General features: G+C 38.3%; 1 protein-coding gene across 1 annotated transcript in view; it reads left to right on the plus strand.

Moving 5' to 3' along the window:
* The window catches only part of MANBA (mannosidase beta), a 136139-nt gene that overhangs the window by 78597 nt on the left and 36127 nt on the right, over positions 1 to 21415 (plus strand). Inside the window, exon 12 of the mRNA XM_082611637.1 lies at positions 18226 to 18444. Within this exon, the coding sequence (XP_082467763.1) occupies positions 18226 to 18444 (219 nt within the window). The remainder of the gene's footprint in view (positions 1 to 18225; positions 18445 to 21415) is intronic.

The following is a 21415-nucleotide window of genomic DNA, read 5'->3' on the forward strand; positions in this document are numbered from 1 at the left end:
GTCTTAAAAAACAATGTACATACCTTAATTTAAAAAATACTTCATTGGTAAAAATTGCTAATCATTATCTGAGCCTTCAGCGAGTCATAATTTCTTTGCTGCTGGAGGGCTGTGCCTCGATGTTGATGCTGCCGACTGATCAGGGTGGTGGCTGCTGAGGGCTGGGGTGGCTGTGGGAATTTCTCAAAATGAGACAGCGACCAAGTTTGCCACATTGATCGACTCTTCCTTTTAGGAGCTGTTTTTCTGTAGCATGCAAGGCTGTTTGATAGCATTTTACCCACAGTAAAACTTCTTTCAAAACTGGAGTCAATTCTCTGAAACTCTGCCATTGCTTTATCAACTAAATTTATGTGATGTTCTAAATTCTTCATTACCATTTCAACAGTCTTTACAGCATCTTCACCAGGAGTAGATTCCATCTCAAGAAACCCCTTTGTTTGCTCATCTGTAGGAAGCAACTCCTTATCTGTTCAGGTTTTATCATGAGATTGAAGCAATTCGGTCACATCTTCAGGCTCCACTTATAATTCTGGTTCTCTTGCTATTTCCACCACACCTGCTGTTTCTTCCTCCACTGGAGTCTGGAACCCCTCAAGTCATCCATGAGGGCTAGAATCAACTTCTTCCAAACTCCTGTGAATGTTGATACTTTGACCTCTTCCCATGAATCATGAGTGTTCTTCATGGCATCTAGAATGGTGAATCCTTTCCAAAAGGTTTTCAGTTGAATTTGCCCAGATCCAGCAGAGGAATTTCTACCTATAGCCTTACAAAGTGTATTTCCTAAATGATAACACTTGAAAGTCAAAATTACTCCTTGATCCACGGCTGCAGAATGGATGTTGTGTTAGGAGGCATGAAAACATCATTAATCGTGCTGTACGTCTCCATCAGAGCTCTTGGGTTGACCAGGTGTGTTGCAAATGAGTCATATTTTGAAAGAAATCTTTTTTTTTCTGAGCAATAGGTCTCAACAGTGGTTTTAAAATATTCAGCAGGGGCTTCCCTGGTGGCACAGTGATTGAGAGTCCGCCTGCCGATGCAGGGGACGGGGGTTCATGCCCCAGTCCGGGAGGATCCCACATGCCGTGGAGCGGCTGGGCCCGTGAGCCATGGCCGCTGAGCCTGCGCGTCCGGAGCCTACGCTCTCGTGAAAAAAAAGAAAAAAAGAAAAAGAAAAAAAAAATCAGCAAACAGTGCTGTAAACAGCTGTGCTGTCATATAGGCTTTGTTGTGCCACTGACAGAGATAGGCGGAGTAGACTGAGCATCATCCTTCAGGGTCCTCAGATTTTCAGAATGGTAAATCAGCATATTGCTAAATGAGCAACTTAAAAGTACAATAGCCCTTAACAAGAGAGTCAGCTTGTCCTGTGAAGCTTTGAAGCCAGGCACTCATTTCTCCTTAGCTGTGAAAGCCCTAGATGGTGTCTTCTTCCAGTAGAAGGCTGTTTCATACGTTGAAAGTCTGTTGTTTAGTGTAGCCACCTTTTTAAATTATCTTAGCTAGATCTTCTAGATAACTTGCTGCAGCTTCTATTATACATCAGCACGTGCTGCTTCACTTTGCTTTTTGATGTTATGGAGATGGCTTCTTTCCTTAAATCTCATGAACCAACCTCTGCTGGCTTCAAACATTTCTTCTGCAGCTTCCTCACCTCTCTCAGCCTTCATAGAATTGAAGAGAGTTAGGGCCTTGCTCTGGAATAGGCTTTGGCTTAAGAGAGTCTGTGGCTGTTTTGATCTTCTATCCAGAATTTCTCCATATCAGCAATAAGGCTGTTTTGCTTTCTTATCATTCATGTGTTCACTGGAGTAGCACTTTCTATTTTCTTCAAGAATTTTTCCTTTGCATTCACAACTTGGCTAACTGCCTGGTGAAAGAGGCCTAGCTTTTGGCCTATCTTGGGTTTTGACGTGCCTTCCTCGCTAAGCTTAATCATTTCTAGCTTTTGATTTAAATGAGAGACACGTACTCTTCCTTTCACTTGAACACGAAATTGGCCTACTTTCAATACACTGTGTCTCAGGGAACAGGGAGGTCTGGAGGGAGGGAGATGGGGGAATGGTTGGTTAGTGGAGCAGTCAGAACACACACAACACATATGGATTGAGTTTGCATCTTATATGGATGGATTTGTGGTGCCACAAAAGAATTACAATAATAATATCAAAGATCACTGATTACAGATCACCATAACAAGTATAATAGTTAAAAATTTGAATTATTGCATAAATTACCAAAATGTGACACAGACACAGAATGAGCAAATGCAGTTAGAAATGGCACTGATAGACTTGCTTGATGCAGGGTTACCAGAAACCTTCAATTTGTAGTAACAGTTGTATGCCTGTCATGCTTTTTAATGAAGTCGAATTTAAGAATCTGTCTTAAAAATGGATCAGTATGGGGCTTCCCTGGTGGCGCAGTGGTTGAGAGTCCGCCTGCCGATGCAGGGGACACGGGTTCGTGCCCTGGTCTGGGAGGATCCCGCGTGCCGCGGAGCGGCTGGGCCCGTGGGCCATGGCCGCTGGGCCTGCGCTTCCGGAGCCTGTGCTCCGCAGCAGGGGAGGCCACAGCAGTGAGAGGCCTGCGTACCCCCCCCCCAAAAAAAAGGATCAGTATGAATATTGATATTATTTATTCTGTCCTGTTTTTAGCATGGCCTTCAGCAATATCATTTTAATGCAGAGTAGTCTATTATAATGCTGCAACATAGGAAAGGATTCATGAATTGTGGACTTCTTTGAGAACTAATGTGTCTGTGAAACTCGCCATCCATACACCCATATTATGCTTAGAATTGCAAGTTGTCATGGACTCTTTGGAGCCCATCCATGAATCCCCAAAGGCTGAGAATCTCTATATTAAATGACTCATTGATATACCACTTCTTTTTCCCCCCATTTTTTGGTTCTTTAATATATTAATATACTGACTACTGTGAATTAATTTTCTAATGATAAGCTAGTTGTAATCTAAGCTCTATTTGGTTATAATGCCTTGTTCTTTTGCTCTGCTAGATTTGATTTGCTAAGATTTTGGTAGAATTTAAAATTTCGTATTCACAAGTGAAGTTGGTATGTGGTAAGAATTGTAAATTCAAATGCCTAGAGGAGCCAAATCTGTTTTAAAAAGTTGAGTCAAGTGGAGTAGTTGAGGTTCACAAAGAGAGAAGAGGGGACTGTGGTAATAGGAGAATGGATGTTGGGTCTCATAACATTTATATTCAGCATTAAAAAATGCTATCTAAACATAATTGGCAAGAAAGGTTTGGCCCATAGAACCCAGCTTGTAGCATTTGGTGTGTATGTGTTTGTGCTCACCTCGCAGAATGAGTTAGGGGCCTTTTCCTTTTTAATATCTAGGAATACAATAGAGATTATGGGTTTTATTGAGACAAATTCACCCATGTAACAGTCTAGGCCTAGTGCCTTTGGGGGGCATAGATTTTATTGTAATTTATCTTTTTATTGAAGTATAGCTGATTTACAATGTTGTGTTAATTTCTGCTGTACAGCAAAGTGATTCAGTTATACATATATATACATTCTTTTAAAATTATTTTTTCCTTTATGGTTTATCATAGGATGTTGAATGTAGTTCCCTGTGCTGTACAGTAGGACCTTGTTGTTTATCCATCCTATATATAATAGTTTGCATCTGCTAACCTCAAACTCCCAGTCCACCCCTCCCCCACCCGCCTTCCCCTTGGCAACCACAAGTCTGTTCTCTACGTCCTTGATTCTGTTTCTGTTTCGTAGATAGGTTCATTTGTGTTAGATACCACATTTAAGTGATAACATAATGGTATTTGTATTTCTCTTTCTGACTTACTTCACTTAGTATGTAATCTCTGGTTGTGTCCATGGTGCTGCAAATGGCATTATTTCATTGTTTTTCATGGCTGAGTAGTATTCCATTGTATATCTATACCACATCTTCTTTATCCATTCATCTGTTGATGGATGTTTAGGTTGTTTCCATGTCTTGGCTATAGGGATGCATGTGTCTTTTTGAATCATAGTTGTGTCTGGATATGTGCCCAGGATTTCTGGATCAAATGGTAATTCTATTTGTAGTTTTTTAAGGAACCTCCATACTGTTCTCCATAGTGGCTGTATCAATTTACATTCCCACCAACAGTGCAAGAGGGTTCCCTTTTCTCCACACCCTCTCCAGCATTTGTTGTTTGTAGATTTTCTGATGATGTCCACTCTAACTGGTGTGAGGTGATACCTCATTGAAGTTTTGATTTGCATTTCTCTATTAGTGATGTTGAGCAGCTTTTCATTTGCCTCTTGGCCATCTGTATGTCTTCTTTGCAGAAATGTCTATTTAGGTCTTCCACCCGTTTTTGGATTGAGTTGTTTGTTTTTTTGATATTGAGCTGCATGAGCTACTTGTATATTTTGGAGATTAATCCTTTGTCTGTTCATTTGTTTTAAATTATCTTCTCCCATTCTGAGGGTTGTCTTTTCATCTTGTTTATAGTTTCCTTTACTGTGAAAAAGCTTTTAAGCTGCATTAGGTCCCATTTGTTTATTTCTGTTTTTATTTCCATTACTCTAGGAGGTGGGTCAAAAAAGATCTTGCTGTGATTTATGTCAAAGAGTGTTCTGCCTATGTTTTCCTCTAAGAGTTTTATAGCATCCAGTCATACATTTAGGTCTTTCATCCATTTTGAGTTTATTTTTGTGTATGGTGTTAGGGGGTGTTCTAATTTCATTCTTTTACATATAGCTGTCCAGTGTTCCCAGCACCACTTACTGAAGAGACTGTCTTTTCTCCATCACATATCCTTGCCTCCTTTGTCATAGATGAGTTGACCATAGGTTCATGGGTTTATCTCTGGGCTTTCTATCCATTTCCATTGATTATATTTCTGTTTGTGTGCCAGTACCATACTGTCTTGATTACTGTAGCTTTGTAGTATAGTTTGAAGTCAGGGAGTCTGATTCCTCCAGCTCCATTTTTCTTTCTCAAGATTGCTTTGGCTATTCGGGGTCTTTTGTGTCTCCATACAAATTGTAAAAAATTTTTTCTAGTTCTGTGAAAAATGCCATTGGTAATTTGATAGGGATTGAACTGAATCTGTAGATTGCTTTGGGTAGTATAGTCATTTTCACAATATTGATTCTTTCAATCCAAGAACATGGTATATCTCTCCATCTGTTTGTGCCATCTTTGATTTCTTTCATCAGTGTCTTATAGTTTTCTGAGTACAGGTCTTTACCTCCTTACATAGGTTTATTGCTAGTTATTTTATTCTGTTTGTTGCAATGGTGAATGGGATTGTTTCCTTAATTTCCCTTTCTGATATTTTGTTGTTGGTGTATAGGAATGCAGGAGATTTTCTATCCTGCAACTTTACCAAATTCATTGATTAACTCTAGTAGTTTTCTGGCGGCATCTTTAGGATTCTCTATGTATAGTGTCATGTCATCTGCAAACAGTGACAGTTTTACTTCTTTTCCAATTTGTATTCCTTTTATTTCTTTTTCTTCTCTGATTACCATGGCTAGGACTTCCAAAACGTTGTTGAATAATAGTGGTGAGAGTGGACATCCTTGTCTCATTCCTGATCTTAGAGGAAATGCTTTCAGCTTTTCACAACTGAGAATGATGTTTGCTGTGGGTTTGTTGTATATGGCCTTTATTATGTTGAGGTAGCTTCCCTCTATGCCCACTTTCTGGAGAGTTTTTATCATAAATGGACGTTGAATTTTGTCAAAAGCTTTTTCTGCATCTATTGAGATGATCATATGGTTTTTATTCTTTAATTTGTTAATATGGTGTATCACACTGATTGATTTGTGTATGTTGAAGAATCCTTGCATCCCTGGGATAAATCCCACTTGATCATGGTGTGTGATCCTTTTAATGTGTTGTTGGATTCTGTTTGCTAGTATTTTGTTGAGGATTTTTGCATCTATATTCACCAGTGATATTGGTCTGTAATTTTCTTTTTTTTTTTTTTTGTAGTATCTTTGTCTGGTTTTGGTATCAGGGTGATGGTGGCCTCATAGAATGAGGTTGGGAGTCTTCCTTCCTCTACAATTTTTTGGAAGAGTTTGAGAAGGATGGGTGTTAGCTCTTCTCTAAATATTTGATAGAATTCACCTGTGAAGCCATCTGGTCCTGGACTTTCGTTTGTTGGAAGATTTTAAATCACAGTTTCAATTTCATTACTTGTGATTGGTCTTTTCTTATTTTCTGTTTCTTCCTGGTTCAGTCTTGGAAGGTTACATCCTTCTAAGAATTTGTCCATTTCTTCCAGGTTGTCCATTTTATTGTCATAGAGTTGCTTGTACTATTCTTTTATGACACTTTGTATTTCTGCAGTGTCCGTTGTAACTTCTCCTTTTTCATTTCTAATTTTATTGACGTGAGTCTTCTCCCTCTTTTTCTTGATGAGTCTGGCTAAAGGTTTATCAATTTTGTTTATCTTCTCAAAGAACCAGCTTTTAGTTTTATTGATCTTTGCTATTGTTTTCTTTGTTTCTATTTCATTTATTTCTGCTCTGATCATAATGATTTCTTTCCTTCTACTAGCTTTTGGGTTTTGTTTATTCTTTTTTCTCAGTTCCTTTATATATAAGGTTAGATTGTTTATTTGAGATTTTTCTTGTTTCTTGAGGTAGGATTGTATTGCTATAAACTTCCCTCTTTGAACTGCTTTTGCTGCATCCCATAGCTTTTGGATCGTCGTGATTTTGTCGTCATTTGTCTTTAGGTATTTTTTGATTTCCTCTTTGATTTCTTCAGTGACCTCTTGATTATTTAGTAATGTATTGTTTAGCTTCCATGTGTTTGTGTGCTTTATGTTTTTTTCCCTGTAATTTATTTCTAACCTCCTAACATTGTGGTCAGAAAACATGCTTGATATGATTTCAATTTTCTTAAATTTACCGAGGATTGATTTGTGACCCAAGATGTGATCTATCCTGTAGAAGGTTCCGTGTGCATTTGAGAAGAAAGTGTAATCTGCTGTTTTTGGATGGAATGTCCTATAAATATCAAATCTATCTGGTCTATAGTGTCATTTAAAGTTTGTGTTTCCTTATTAATTTTCTGTCTTGATGACCTGTCCATTGGTATAAATGGGGTGTTAAAGTCCCCCACTATTATTGTGTTACTCTCGATTTCCTCTTTTATAACTGTTAGCATTTGCCTTATGTATTGAGGTGCTCCTATGTTGGGTGCATAGATATTTATAATTGTTATATCTTCTTCTTGGATTGATCCCTTGATCAATAGGTAGTGTCCTTCCTTGTCTCTTGTTACAGTCTTTATTTTAAAGTCTATTTCGTCTGATATGAGTATTGCTACTACAGCTTTCTTTTGATTTCCATTTGCATGGACTACCTTTTTCTGTTCCCCCACTTTCAGTCTGTATGTGTTCCTAGGTCTGAAGTGGGTCTCTTGTAGATAGCATATATATAGGTCTTGTTTTTGTATCCATTCAGCAAGCATGTGTCTTTTGGTTGGAGCATTTAATCCATTCACATTTAAGGTAATTATCAATATGTATGTCCCTATTACCATTTTCTTAATTGTTTTGTGTTTGTTTTTGTAGGTCCTTTTCTTCTCTTGTGTTTCCCACTTAGTGAAGTTCCTTTAGCATTTGTTTTTGAACTGGTTTGATGGTGCTGAATTATCTCAGCTTTTGCTTGTCTGTAAAGGTTTTGATTTCTCCATCAAATCTGAATGAGATCCTTGCTGGGTAGAGTAATCTTGGTTGTAGCTTCTTCCCTTTCATCACTGTAAATATATGGTGCCACTCCCTTCTGGCTTGAAGAGTTTCTGCTGAGAAATCAGCTGTTAACCTTATGGGAGTTCCCTTGTACATTATTTGTCATTTTCCCCTTGTTGCTTTTAATAATTTTTCTTTGTCTTTAATTTTTGTCAGTTTGATTACTATGTGTCTCAGTGTGTTTCTCCTTGGGTTTATCCTGCTGGGACTCTCTGTGCTTCCTGGACTTGGGTGGCTATTTCCTTTCCTATGTTAGGGAAGTTTTCAACTATTATCTTTTCAAATATTTTCTCACTCTCTTCTCCTTCTGGGAGCCCTATAATGTGAATGTTGGTGTATTAAATGTTTTCCCAGAGGTCTCTTAGGCTGTCTTCATTTCTTTTCATTCTTTTGTCTTTATTCTTTTCCAAAGCAGTGAATTCCACCGTTCTGTCTTCCAGGTCACTTATCCATTCTTCTGCTTCAGTTATTCTGCTATAGATTCCTTCTAGTATATTTTTCATTTCAGTTATTGTATTGTTCATCTCTGTTTGTTTGTCCTTTAATTCTTCAAAGTCTTTGTGAAACATTTCTTGCATCTTCTCGATCTTTGCCTCCATTCTTTTTCTGAGGTCCTGGATCATCTTCACTATCATTATTCTGAATTCTTTTTCTGGAAGGTTGCCTATCTCCACTTCATTTAGTTGTTTTTCTGGGGCTTTATCTTGTTGCTTCATCTGGTACATAGCCCTCTGCCTTTTCATCTTGTCTATCTTTCTGTGAATGTGGTTTATGTTCCACAGGCTGCAGGACTGTAGTTCTTCTTGCTTCTGCTGTCTGCCCTCTGGTGGATGAGGCTATCTAAGAGGCTTGTGCAAGCTTCCTGATGGGAGGGGCTGGTGGTGGATAGAGTTGGGTGTTGCCCTGGTTGGCAGAGCTCAGTAAAACTTTAATCCGCTTGTCTGCTGATGGGTGGGACTGGTTCCCTATCTGTTGGTTGGTTGACCTGAGGCGACCTAGCACTGGAGACTACAGTCTGTCTCTCTTTTTTTTTTTTGCGGTACGTGGGCCTCTCTCTCACTGTTGTGGCCTCTCCCGTTGAGGAGCACAGGCTCTGGACGCGCAGGCTCAGTGGCCATGGCTCATGGGCCTAGCCGCTCCACGGCATGTGGGATCTTCCCAGACCGGGGCACGAACCTGTGTCCCCTGCATCGACAGGTGGACTCTCAACCACTGCGCCACCAGGGAAGCCCCCTACAGTCTCTTTAGTGGAGTAATGGTGGACTCCGGGAGGGCTCACGCCAAGGAGTACTTCCTAGAACTTCTGCTGCCAGTGTCCTTGTCCCCATAGTGAGCCACAGCCACCCTCCGCCTCTGCAGGTGACCCTCCAACACTAGCAGGTAGGTCTGGTTCAGTCTCCTATGGGGTCAGTCCTCCTTCCCCCTGGGTCCCGATGCGCACACTACTTTGTGTGTGCCCTCCAAGAGTGGAGTCTCTGTTTCCCCCCATCCTGTTGAAGTCCTGCAATCAAATCCTGCTAGCCTTCAACGTCTGATTATCTGGGAATTCCTCCTCCCGTTTTCGGGCCCCCAGGTTGGGAAGCCTGACATGTGGCTCAGAACCTTCAATCCAGTGGGTGGACTTCTGTGGTATAATTGTTCTCCAGTTTGTGAGTCACCCACCCAGCATTTATAGGATTTAATTTTATTGTGATAGCACCTCTCCTACCATCTCATTGCAGCTTCTCCTTTGTCTTTGGATTTGAGGTATCTTTTTTGGTGAGTTCCAGTGTCTTCCTGTGGATGATTGTTCAGCAGTTAGTTGTGACTCTGTTGCTCTTGCAAGAGAGAGCAAGCACACATCCTTCTACTCTGCCATCTTGAACAAATCTCCATACAAATTTTTGGATTGATTTTTCTACTTCTGTGAAAAATGCCATTGGAATTTTGAATTGGATTTCATTGAATCTTTTTAGATTGCTTTTAGTAGTATGGACACTTTAACAATATTATTATTTTTTCAATCCATGAACATGGAATATCTTTCAATTTATTTGTGTGTTCTTAAATGTCTTTCATTAGTGTCTTACAGTTTTCAGTGTATAGGTCTTTTACCTCATTAGTTAAATTTATGCCTAAATGTTTTATTCTTTTTTATATAATTGGAAATGGGATTGTTTAATTTCTTTTTTTTGCTGGGTCATTGTTAATGTATGGAAACAACAGATTTTTGTATATTGGTTTTGTGTGCCACACCTTTACTGAATTCGTATGTTATTTCCAACAGTTTTTTGGTGGAATCTTTAGGATTTTCTCCGTATATTGTGTCATCTGCAGATAGTGACAGTTTTACTTCTTCTTTTCCCATTTGGATTTCTTTCATTTCTTTTTCTTGCTTAATTGCCCTAGCTAGGACTTCCAATACTTGTTGAATAAAAGTGGCAACCTTGTCTTGTTCCTGATCTTAGAGGAAAAGCTTTGAGCTTTTGAGTATGATGTTGGCTATGGCTTGTCATATATGGCCTTTATTATGTTGAGGTATGTTCTCTCTGTACCCACCCTGTTGAGAGTTGTTATCGTAAATGGATGTTGTATTTTGTCATGTGTATTTTCTGCATCTTTTGAAATGACCATATAACTTTTATTCTTCATTTTTTTAAGGTGGTGTATCATGTTGATTGATTTGTGGATATTGAACCATTCTTGTATCCCTGGAATAAAACCCACTTGATCATGGTGTATGATCCTTTTAAAGTATTGTTGAATTTGGTTTGTAGATATTTTATGGAGGATTTTTGCATCTATGTTCATCAGGGATATTGGCCGGTAATTTTCTTCTCTTGCGGTATCCTTGTCTGGTTTTGGTATCAGGGTAATGTTGGCCTCATATAATTAGTTTGGAAGTGTTCCCACCTCTTCTATTTTCTGGAAGAGTTTGAGAAAGATTGGTATTAATTTTTCTTTGAATGTTTGGTAGAATTCACCAGTGAAGCTGGCTGGTCCTGGACTTTTTTTTTGTTGGGAGGTTTTTGATTACTGATTCAATCTCCTTAGTAGTAATTGGTCTGTTTAGATTTTCTATTCCTCCATGATTGAGTCTGGGAAGGTTGTATGTTTCCAGGAATTTATCTATTTCTTCTGGTTTGTCCAATTTGTTGGTGTATAGTTGTACATGGTAGTCTCTTATGATCTTTGTGTTTCTTTGGTATCAGTTGCAACATCTCCTCTTTCATTTCTGATTTTATTTACTTGAGTCTGCTGTCTTTTTCGTGGTGAGTCTAGCTAAAAGTTTGTCAATTTTATTTATCTTTTTAAAAAAATTTTATTTATTTTTGGCTGCGTTGGGTCTTTGTTGCTGTGTGCAGGTCCTCTCCAGTTGCGGCAAGCAGGGACCACTTCTCGTCGCGGTGTGCAGGCTTCTCACTGCTGTGGCTTCTCTTGTTGCAGAGCATGGGCTCCAGGCCCGTGGGCCTCAGCAGTTGCAGCACACTGGCTCAGTAGTTGCGGCACATGGGCTCTAGGGTGTGTGGCTTCAGTAGTTGTGACTTGTGGCCTCTAGTGCGCAGGCTCAGTAGTTGTGGCTCATAGGCCCAGTTCCTTTGTGGCATGTGGGATCCTCCCAGACCAGGGATCGAACCCATGTCCCCTGCATTGGCAGGCAGATTCTTAACTGCTGTGCCACCAGGTAAGTCCTTGTTTATCTTTTCAAAGAACCGGCTCTTAATTTCATTGATATTTTCTATTGTCTTTTTACGCTATTTCATTTATTTGTACTCTGATCTGTTATTTCTTTCCTTCTACTAACTTTGGGCCTCATTTGTTCTTCTTTTTCTAGTTTTTGAGGTGTATAGTTAGGTTATTTATTTGAGATTTTTTTTGTTTCTTGATGTAGGCATTTATTGCTATGCACTTCCCTCTTAGAACTGCTTATCCTGCATCCCACAAGTTTTAGTATGCTGTGTTTCCGTTTTCATTTGTCTCAAGGTATTTTTTGATTTATCTTTTGCTTTCTTCATTGACCCATTTGTTGTTTAGTAGCAGATTGTTTAATAATCCACATATTTGTGAATTTTTCACTTTATTTCTGTGATTTTTAGTTTCGTTCCACTGTGGTTGGAAAAGATGCTTGATATGATTTCAGTTTTCTTAAATTTACTGAATCTTGTTTTGTGGCCTATCATATGCTCTAGCCTTGAGAATGTTCCATGTGCACTTGAGAAGAATGTGTATTCTGTTGCTTTTGTATGGAATGTTCCATATATATCTGTTAAGTCTATTTGATCTAATGTGTTATTTAAGGCCAGTGTTTCCTTACTGATTTTCTGTCTGGATGATCTATCCACTGATGTAAGTGAGGTATTAAAATCCCCTACTATTTTTGTATCGCTGTCTATTTCTCTCTTTAGGTCTGTTAATATTTGCTTTATGTATTTAGGTGTTCTTATGTTGGGTGCATCAATATTTACAAATGTTGTATCCTCTTGTTGAATTGACCCCTTTATTGTTAGGGACTCCTTTTTTAAAATCTCTTATTACAGTCTTCATTTTAAAGTCTATTTGTCTGATATAAGTATAGCTACACCAGCTTTCTTTGGGGTTCCAGTTGCATGGAATATCCTTTTCCATTCCTTCAATTTTAGTCTGAGTGATATACTACTTCTAAAATTCTATAATTGTACATGCTAAAGTAAAATTTGATATATATCATATATGAATATCTTGGCATGTGATATAGAGGTAAAGGGATAGGAAAAAGCTTGTTGCCAACTTCACCTTAGAGCCCTTCCTTTATGGTGGTTCTCTTTCCACCACTATCTGTTTAATAGGCATATTATACTTGTATTTACTACATGAATACATACTCTATTTTAATATAAACTGGATTTCTTTTGCAGGAGGAGGAAGCATCATGTTTGTTTTTGTGGTAATGGCTTCAAAAGATCTGACTTTTTAAAAACTTTAATGTTTAACATGTGATTTAATCATCTAATTATCTTTACAATTTTGTATCTGTAATTAGATGTTTTAAATATTTGAAGTATATCCTTGAAGCAATTTGAAGAGAGATATTTTAAAAAGAATGGTATGTGATTTTGGCACTTATATGTGCCAGATAATGGCATTATTCCATTTATGTGAGGAAACTTCAGTGAGAATTTATGAAAAACATAGGTTCAAATTTTTTGCTTATCTGTTATGCTAAGTCATGTGTCATGAAGAATTTTTCTATTCATAAAATGTGATGGTATAAGCTTTAATTAATATTTACAGAACACTTATAATCTGGTTACTCACCATGTTGGTATTATGTTTTTCATATCTGATGGATTTAGGAACTGGATTTTATTTTATTTATTTTATTTTTTTTAATGAAAAATTGGGTGCTGTCTCAATTATCCTTTATTTGTAGTTTACCTTGAATTACTCTGGTAACCTATTGAGGTTTGTTTTTTTTTTCCCTCCAATTCGCGCTGTCTCGGCGCACGTACGTGTCACTGGCTCTTTTTTTTTTTTTTTTTTAATTTATGGCTGTGTTGGGTCTTCGCTTCTGTGCGAGGGCTTTCTCTAGTTGTGGCAAGTGGGGGCCGCTCCTCATCGCGATGCACGGGCCTCTCACTATCGCGGCCTCTCTTGTTGCGGGGCACAGGCTCCAGACGCGCAGGCTCAGTAATTGTGGCTCACGGGGCCAGCTGCTCCGCGGCATGTGGGATCTTCCCAGACCAGGGCTCAAACCCGTGGGTCCTGCATTGGCAGGAGGAGTCTCAACCACTGCACCACCAGGGAAGCCCTGGAACTGGATTTTAATATCTGAGGATTTTTGTTTCATAGCTTAGTGGTTAAGAGCTCATGACTCCAAATCCTGGCTGGGCCACTTACTCTCTATATAATCTTGGACAAATTACTTAACCTCCATTTCGCCAAGGGTTAACAACTCTTAAGAGATGTTATTTGGATTAAGTGAGATAAAGGATGGAGGTGCATTACACAGACTCTGGCACATAGTGGAGTTTTACTTAATGATAATCATCATTATCATCCTTGTTGGTTTTACTCAACAAGATAGGTCTTCAGATACTTTCAAACTTTAATCTCTAATTTTAACACTACATTTTTGAACTAATAAAAAATTAGTTTCTGTATATCACTTCTTATCCATCTTTGAAATGGAAATGTGATGCCTTTCTTATAAGGGATCTATGTTTTTTATTTTTTTAATTTTAATTAATTAATTTATTTAACTATCTTTTTTTTGTGTGAAGATAATTATGTTGCCATCTTGAACAAGGACAACTGCTTTATTTATTTATTTTGCTGCATCACGCAGTTTGCAGGATCTTAGTTCCCCAACGAAGGATCAAACCAGGACCCACAGCAGTGAAAGCACTGGGTCTTAACCACTGGACTGCCAGGGAATTTCCCAAGGGAATCTGTGTTTTTTAAAATGATTTTGTGAGCAGTAATTGATGTTTGCCAGTTTTTTTCAAGATGGACAGGATTAAGCGCTATATAATCATTATTGTTGTTATTTATATCAAAGCATAAGGCATTTAAGGAAAAGGACCATAAATTGATCTATCCACACACTAAATGAAATGATCAGTTTTCTTTTGCACTTCATGCTTGTTAAAAATAGTCAGTCTCTTGGTTTATCTTACATATCTCTTTGTCCAAATAAGCATTTAAGGTTATGATCTAGGAAGAAATCATCTGTGAGATTTGAGACTAAAAATCAAGCCTCAAGTGGAAATGATACAAAAATGGAAAGGAATCATAGTGCATCATCATGGGTGGACATTTTTAGGCAGAGACTCATTAGTAATTTTACTGACTGGCTCAACTTACTAAATTATTCAAGAATCTGGAATAATGGAGGGAAACCAGTCAAGCTTGATTGATTAAGGCCAGTTGATCAGCCTTCTCCAATTCTACTTCAAAGCCATTATAATAGAATATTGTTTAAAATTTGATTACCCAGGGCTTCCCTGGTGGTGCAGTGGTTGATAGTCCGCCTGCCCATGCAGGGGACACGGGTTCATGCCCCGGTCCGGGAGGATCCCACATGCTGCGGAGCGGCTGGGCCCGTGAGCCATGGCTGTTGAGCCTGCGCGTCCGGAGCCTGTGCTCCATGACGGGGGAGGCCACAACAGTGAGAGGCCCGCGTACCGCAAAAAAAAAAAAAAAAAAAAAAAATTTGATTACCCATAATCTTACCATGCTTTCCAATATTTTAAAATTCAACCAAAATTTGTTGAGTATTACTAGGAGCAAAGCCTCATTCCCGATGCTCTGGGGAAACTGTTATCCTCACGGAGCTTATAGTCTGCTCTCAGGAGGTAACAAGGAAAGAAATACCAGCTCTACAGGGCAGAGTGAAAGAAGTGCTATGAAAAATGTAGTTCCAAAGTGTTGGCAACTATGTGGAAGAGCCATTCATTTTAACTGGAAGGATCTGGGAAGGCTTTTAATTAAAAGGTGACATTCAAATCAAGCCTTAAAGGCAGAATAGAATTTGAGGCAAAAGATTGTTCTGTAGGTATTTTAGGCCATGAAAACAATGTCAGTAAAGGTGAAAAGAGGTGAAAGCAAGTATATATATAGGAAGCAGCAAGCAGTGCCCAGTGCCTGAAGCAAGGGACTCATGGATTGGTGTGGAGAGTCAAAGACAGAAAAGGCAGTTTGGAAACAAATCTTAAAAGGACTTTGAATCATGTTATGGAGTTGGGTTTCATTCAGTAGACAATGGGAAGCTAGTGAACATTTTGGTGGAGGGGAGAAATTTTATCTGACCCATGCTCTTGCTGGTATTATTACTTGCAAAGAATTAGGGAGGTGAGAGATTCTAGGCAAGGAAAACAGATATAATAACCAAAAATTCCAAGTTATTGGGAATATTATATGCCAGGCATTGATAGACTAATTATTGTATTAACTAATATGATTATTATAATATACTAACATATTAATGATATAGGTGCTTTGTAGGATTTACTTAATTTTTACAAGCACCCTGGCATGTGAGAAATATCTTTATTTTAGAGATGAAGACGTGGGAGGGTTAGAAAGATTAATTGCTCAAGGTCATATAGGTCATAGGTAGTGGGGCTTGAAATGAGGTGATGGAAAAAAATTTGATTCAGAGCAACTGAGTGTGGGAGGTGAGAGAGACAGAGGGAGAAATTGAAGATGATTCCTACTTGGGTACCTTTAATGAAGGTACAAAGCATAGTCAAATTAGTTTGGGATAAGTAACTAAGGAATTCTGCTTTGAAAGATTGGATTTGAGATGTGGGCAGGAGAAGCCAGGTAGAAATGTGGAGCTGGTTATTGGAAATAGAAATGTGAAGGTGAAGCAGTTTGGGAGTAATCAGAACATTGGTGAGAGGGACAGACTTGGGAGAAGGTATAGAACAGGAGGGGCTGGAGAGAGTGACGTCCATCTAAGAACGGAGACGGGAGCTGGAGAAGGAATTATCAGAAAGGTTTGGAGAAACCGGAATGTGAAAGAGTAGGGAACAAGCAGTGAGGGATGGGGAGAACTTCAGAAATTGTGGGTGGTAAACAGGTCATTTATTGCTCACCAGAGAGGGAAGAGTGTGGGGATTCTTGCTTTATTTGGGAAGTAGAAGTCCATGGGTAGTTTATGAAAAACCAAAACCAAAAACAATTTTAGTGGAGTGGAATGATCAGGAATTGAGTGTCAGGGGCTGAGGAAGGAATGGGTGGTAAAGAAATCTGATGGGCTACAAGGGATCGAGGGACTTTTTAAAAATTAGGATGCGGGGAGCCCTTAAGCTAAGGGAAAAGGACAGTGGAGAGATTTCTAAAAGAGTGGAGGCTAATTTATTGGCTTTAATTCCAAAATGAAATCAAAGGTTGACCAGAGGACAGACAGACTCTGGCGAAGGAAAAGAATAAGGTTTTTTTCCCCCTGTGACAGAAAAGGAATGAGAAGAGAAAAAAATGGGTGGTTATACCAAGAAAAAGTGAGACCTAATGGAGAAGAGCTGAGAAAATTATTTTCTGAAAATCTATTTCTCAGAGAGGCCTTATTGGCCTTCTACATGTTTTGTATTTCCAAGGAGCCCTGTACTTATCCTTTAAAACATTCATCACACTTACAATTACTTGCTCAGCATCTGGTTCCACCACTAGATTTCAGTCTGCTCTTTTAAGAGGTCAGTCGGCATGTCTGTCTTGTTCCCTGCTGAACCTCCAGTATATAGAAGAAACTGTATGCCTGGTGCATAGTAAATGCTCAAAAGAGATTTGATGCGTTAATACTGGATGATGCCATAGATTCTGTCTCTCTCTCTCTCAGCAGTGCTGAAAAACCTGACCCACCATAAACACTTGACAGATACTTGCTAAATGAATGATTCTTCTCACTGAAATAGGAAGTAAGTTCATTAATTGAGATAATAATAATTAAAACATTTTGAGTTCTCCCTGTGTGCTAGACACTAGATTAAGTAATTATATATTGGCTACTGTAACAAAGAAACCAGAGTTTCAGTGGTTTACATAATAAAAGTTTCTTTCTTACTCAGTAACACTATACAATGGCTGCTCCTGATGGGCAGGCAGCTCTCCTCCTTTTAGAGACCCAGGCTCCTTCCATCTTCCAGCCCCACCACCTCTTAGGCCTTTGCGTGCAAACTGGGGAAGAGGGTGAGAATGTGGCTGCACAGAGATGCAAATAGTTAGCAAGCCACTTTCTAGGGACAGAAATGGAAACATGAATTTTGATGGACACTTAGCCATCTCTTCCACACATTTTTTTTTTAACCATTTACAATAGCCCAATGAAGGAGGTACCATTATTATCTCCATTTTACAGATAAGACTACTGAGGCTTAGACCTATCCCCAAACAATAAGGTTCTAATTTGAGATTCAAACTCATGTTCCTCTGACTCAATAGCCCATTCTAAACCATTAGACCTTTGTTTCTCAGGTGGAAGTGATTTTGTTCCCAAGGTACAAGGGGACATTTGGCAATGTCTGTAGACATTTTTTCGTGGGTGGCATGGGAGGTGGGTAGGTATTACTGCCATCTAGTAGGTAGAAGCCAGGTATGCTGCTCAATATCTTAGAATGTATAGGACCTCTCCCACTCCCAGCATACACACAAAACCAAAAGTTATCAGGCCCCAAATGTCACTAGTGCCAAGGTTGAGAAATTCAGCACCAGACTGTATACTACCCATGATGGTAGAAGGTCAAGTATAGGTAAGACATGATTGAAAAAAATTAGGAACAGCTGCTGTGAGGAATAAGCTACAGTTCATTAGGAAAGGATATGAAGGATTGGCAAAGAGCAGACAGGTGCTGGTGGTTGTCAAATGCAGAAGAAGGTAAGTGGCTCTGTTATTTTTCTATCAGCTACTTGGCATTTCTGGGACTTGATAGTACTTTTAAAGAAGTAAGTGATCTGTACTGTACTGGGTGAAAAGATTATCTTTTAAACCATTTTATTTCTGAACTCAGGGAGACCAGACTCGTCCTTTTATCACATCCAGTCCTACAAATGGGGCTAAATCCACTGCAGAAGGCTGGCTCTCTGAAAACCCATATGACCCGAATTATGGTGACGTACATTTTTATGACTATGTTGGTGATTGCTGGAATTGGAAAATTTTCCCCAAAGCTCGATTTGTATCTGAATATGGATATCAGTCCTGGCCTTCCTTCAGTACGTTAGAAAAGGTAAGCCATCTTTGATTTCCCAGTGATTCAGAATGGTAGGCCATGGGTGTATGTCACTTCCTTAACAGTGGTTCAGAAAGTCAAATGAAATCTACCTCTTATTTAAATGGAATTGTAGGAAGAAGGTAATAGAAAAGAGCTTTTTATCCTTAACCTTTGGGGTACTAAAACTCTTGTAGTCATCATTCTGGGGATTATAACTTTTCTATATTGCTTTTAATTATGTTCCTTCAAGAGTATTCAAAAATTAAATGGAAGCCAGTGATTACTGAAGGCTGAGTTATTATCACATGTGAAAATTACTCTCACTTACTACTTTCTATGTGTCCTGCAGCTGTTTTATTACTTACAGATATTCAGAACTGGATAGTTTGCTACAATAAGAGAAATGAATGTGATAAATAAACCTTTGTCTGATGTTATCATGTCATATCATTCCTTTTATTTTCTCCCCTCTTCTTCCTCCTCCTCTTCCATTTTCTTCATGTTGGTATGTTTGATTTTCAGTATGGCACTTCACCTTCTCTATTCCTAAAGATTCCGTTTTGTAGATGGATTCTGTTTCAGACTTGTGTTCTTTTTTTTAACAGCTTTATTGAGACATAACTCACTGGCCATACAATGTACTCATTTAATGTGTACAGTTTAATGGTTTTCACAGAGCTGTGCAGCCATCACCATGATCTAATTTTAGAATATTTACATCACCTAAAGAAACTCTGTACCCTCTGTATTAGGAGTCACTCCTCGCTCTCTCTGTCCCTCCCATCCCAGATCTAGGCACCACTAATCTGCTCTGTGTGTCTGTATTTTTGCCTGTTCTGTACCTTTCTTACAATTGCGATCATAACATATGTGATCTTTTGAGACTGGCTTCTTTCACCCAGCATAAAGTTCTCAAAGGTCATCCATGTTGTATCATGAATTAGTATGTCTTTCTTTTATATTGCTGAATAATATTCCATTGAATGGATAAAGCACATTTTGTTTATGTGTTCTTCAGTTAATATACATTTGTGTTATTCCCCATTTTTGGCTATTATGAATAATGCTGCTGTTAACATTTGTGTACATGTTTTTGTGTGAACATATGTTTTCCATTCTATTAAGTATATACCTAGGAGTGGAATTGCTGGGTTGTATGGTAACTCTATGTTTAATATTCCAAGGAATTGCCAAACTGTTTTCCATAGTGGCTGCACCATTTTACATTCCCACCAGCAATGCACGAGGGTTTCAATTTCTCCACATCCTTGTCAACACTTGTTATTCCCCATTTTTGTTTTTTTTTTTACATTTCCCTGGAAATTTACATTTACAGGAAATTTGTATTTATTTGATGGCCTATCATGTTGAACATCTTTTTATGTGCTTGTTGGCTCTTTATATATCTTCCTTGGAGAAATATCTGGAGAAATAAAAAGTAGGCAAAAATCCTTTGCCTACTTTTTAATTGGATTGTCTTTTTATTATTGGGTTGTAAGAGTTTATTGTAAGAGCTTACAAAAAACATACCATCTATATGTCCATGATATAGATGGTAATTTTTTAATAGCTATATGATTTGCAAACATTTTCTCCCTATTAGTGTGTTGTCTTTTTACTTACTCGATAGTGTCATTTAAAGCACAAAATTTTCTTTCTTTATTTATTTTAAATTATTTATTTATTTATTTATTTGGTTGTAGCGGGTCTTAGTTGCGGCATGTGGGCTCCTTAGATGAGGCAGGCGGACTCCTTAGTGTGGCACGTGGGCTCCTTATTTGTGGCATGGAAACTCTTAGTTGCAGCATGCATGTGGCATCTAGTTGCCTGACCAGGGAATCAAACCTGGGCCCCCTGCATTGCGAGCATGGAGTCTTAACTGCTGTGCCACCAGGGAAGTCCCCAAAGCACAAAATTTAAAATTTTGAAGTTCTACTTATCAATCTCCTCTTTCATTGCTTGTACTTTGGTGTTGTATCTAAGAAGGCATTGCCTAACTTAAGATCACAAAAGTTTACTCCTGTGCTGTCTTTTAGTTTTAGCTCTCACGTGGTCTATTTTGAGTTAATTATTTTGTATGATGTGAGGTAGATGTCCAGTTTTGGACAACCAATTGTCCCAACACCGTTTTTGAAAACATTATTCTTTCCCTAATTGAATTCTCTTGACCCTTTTGTCAAAAATCAATTAGCCATAAATGTTAATGTTTATTTCTGGATTCTCAATTCTGTTCCATTGTGTATGTCTATTTTATACTAGTATCCACTGTCATCATTATTATACTGTTGTAGTAAGTTTTGAAAGCTGGAAGTGTCAGTTCTCCAACCTTGTTCTTCTTTTCAAGATTGTTTTGACTGTTTTGGGTGCCTTGCATTTCCATATGAATTTTAGGATCACCTTGTTAGGTTCTGTAAAAAAGTCAGCTGGGATTTTGATGGGGATTGTGTTGAATCTGTAGATCAGTTTGCAAAGAATTGCCATCTTAACAATATTAAGTCTTCTGATTCATGAACATGTGATGTCATCTTTAATTTCTTTCAGTACTATTTTGTAGTTTTCAGTGTATAAGTCATGTACTTCTTTGCTTAAATTTATTCCTAAGTATTTTTTGGTGCTATTGTAAATGGAATTATTTTCTTAATTTTATTTTCAGATTGTTTATTGCTAGTGTCTAAATATACAATTGATTTTTGTATATTGAACTTATATTCTGCAACCTTGTAGAACTCATTTATTAGCTCTAATGGTTTTTTGTTTTTTGGGGTATGTGTGTGTGAATTCTTTATGTATAAGAGCATGTCATCTGCAGATAGAGGTAACTTTGCTTTTTCCTTTCCAATCTAGATGCCTTTTGTTTACTTTTCTTGCCTAATTGCCCTGGTTAGAACCTCCAGTACAGTATAGAAGTGGTGAGAACAGATAACCTTTCTCACTCCTTTTCTCAGGGAGATTCCTTTTTTTAGGGAAAAAAGGCTTTTTATCATTT

The sequence above is a fragment of the Mesoplodon mirus genome (genome assembly GCF_964341445.2).
Source record: "Mesoplodon mirus genome assembly, chromosome: 2".
NCBI classification, from domain to species: domain Eukaryota; kingdom Metazoa; phylum Chordata; class Mammalia; order Artiodactyla; family Ziphiidae; genus Mesoplodon; species Mesoplodon mirus.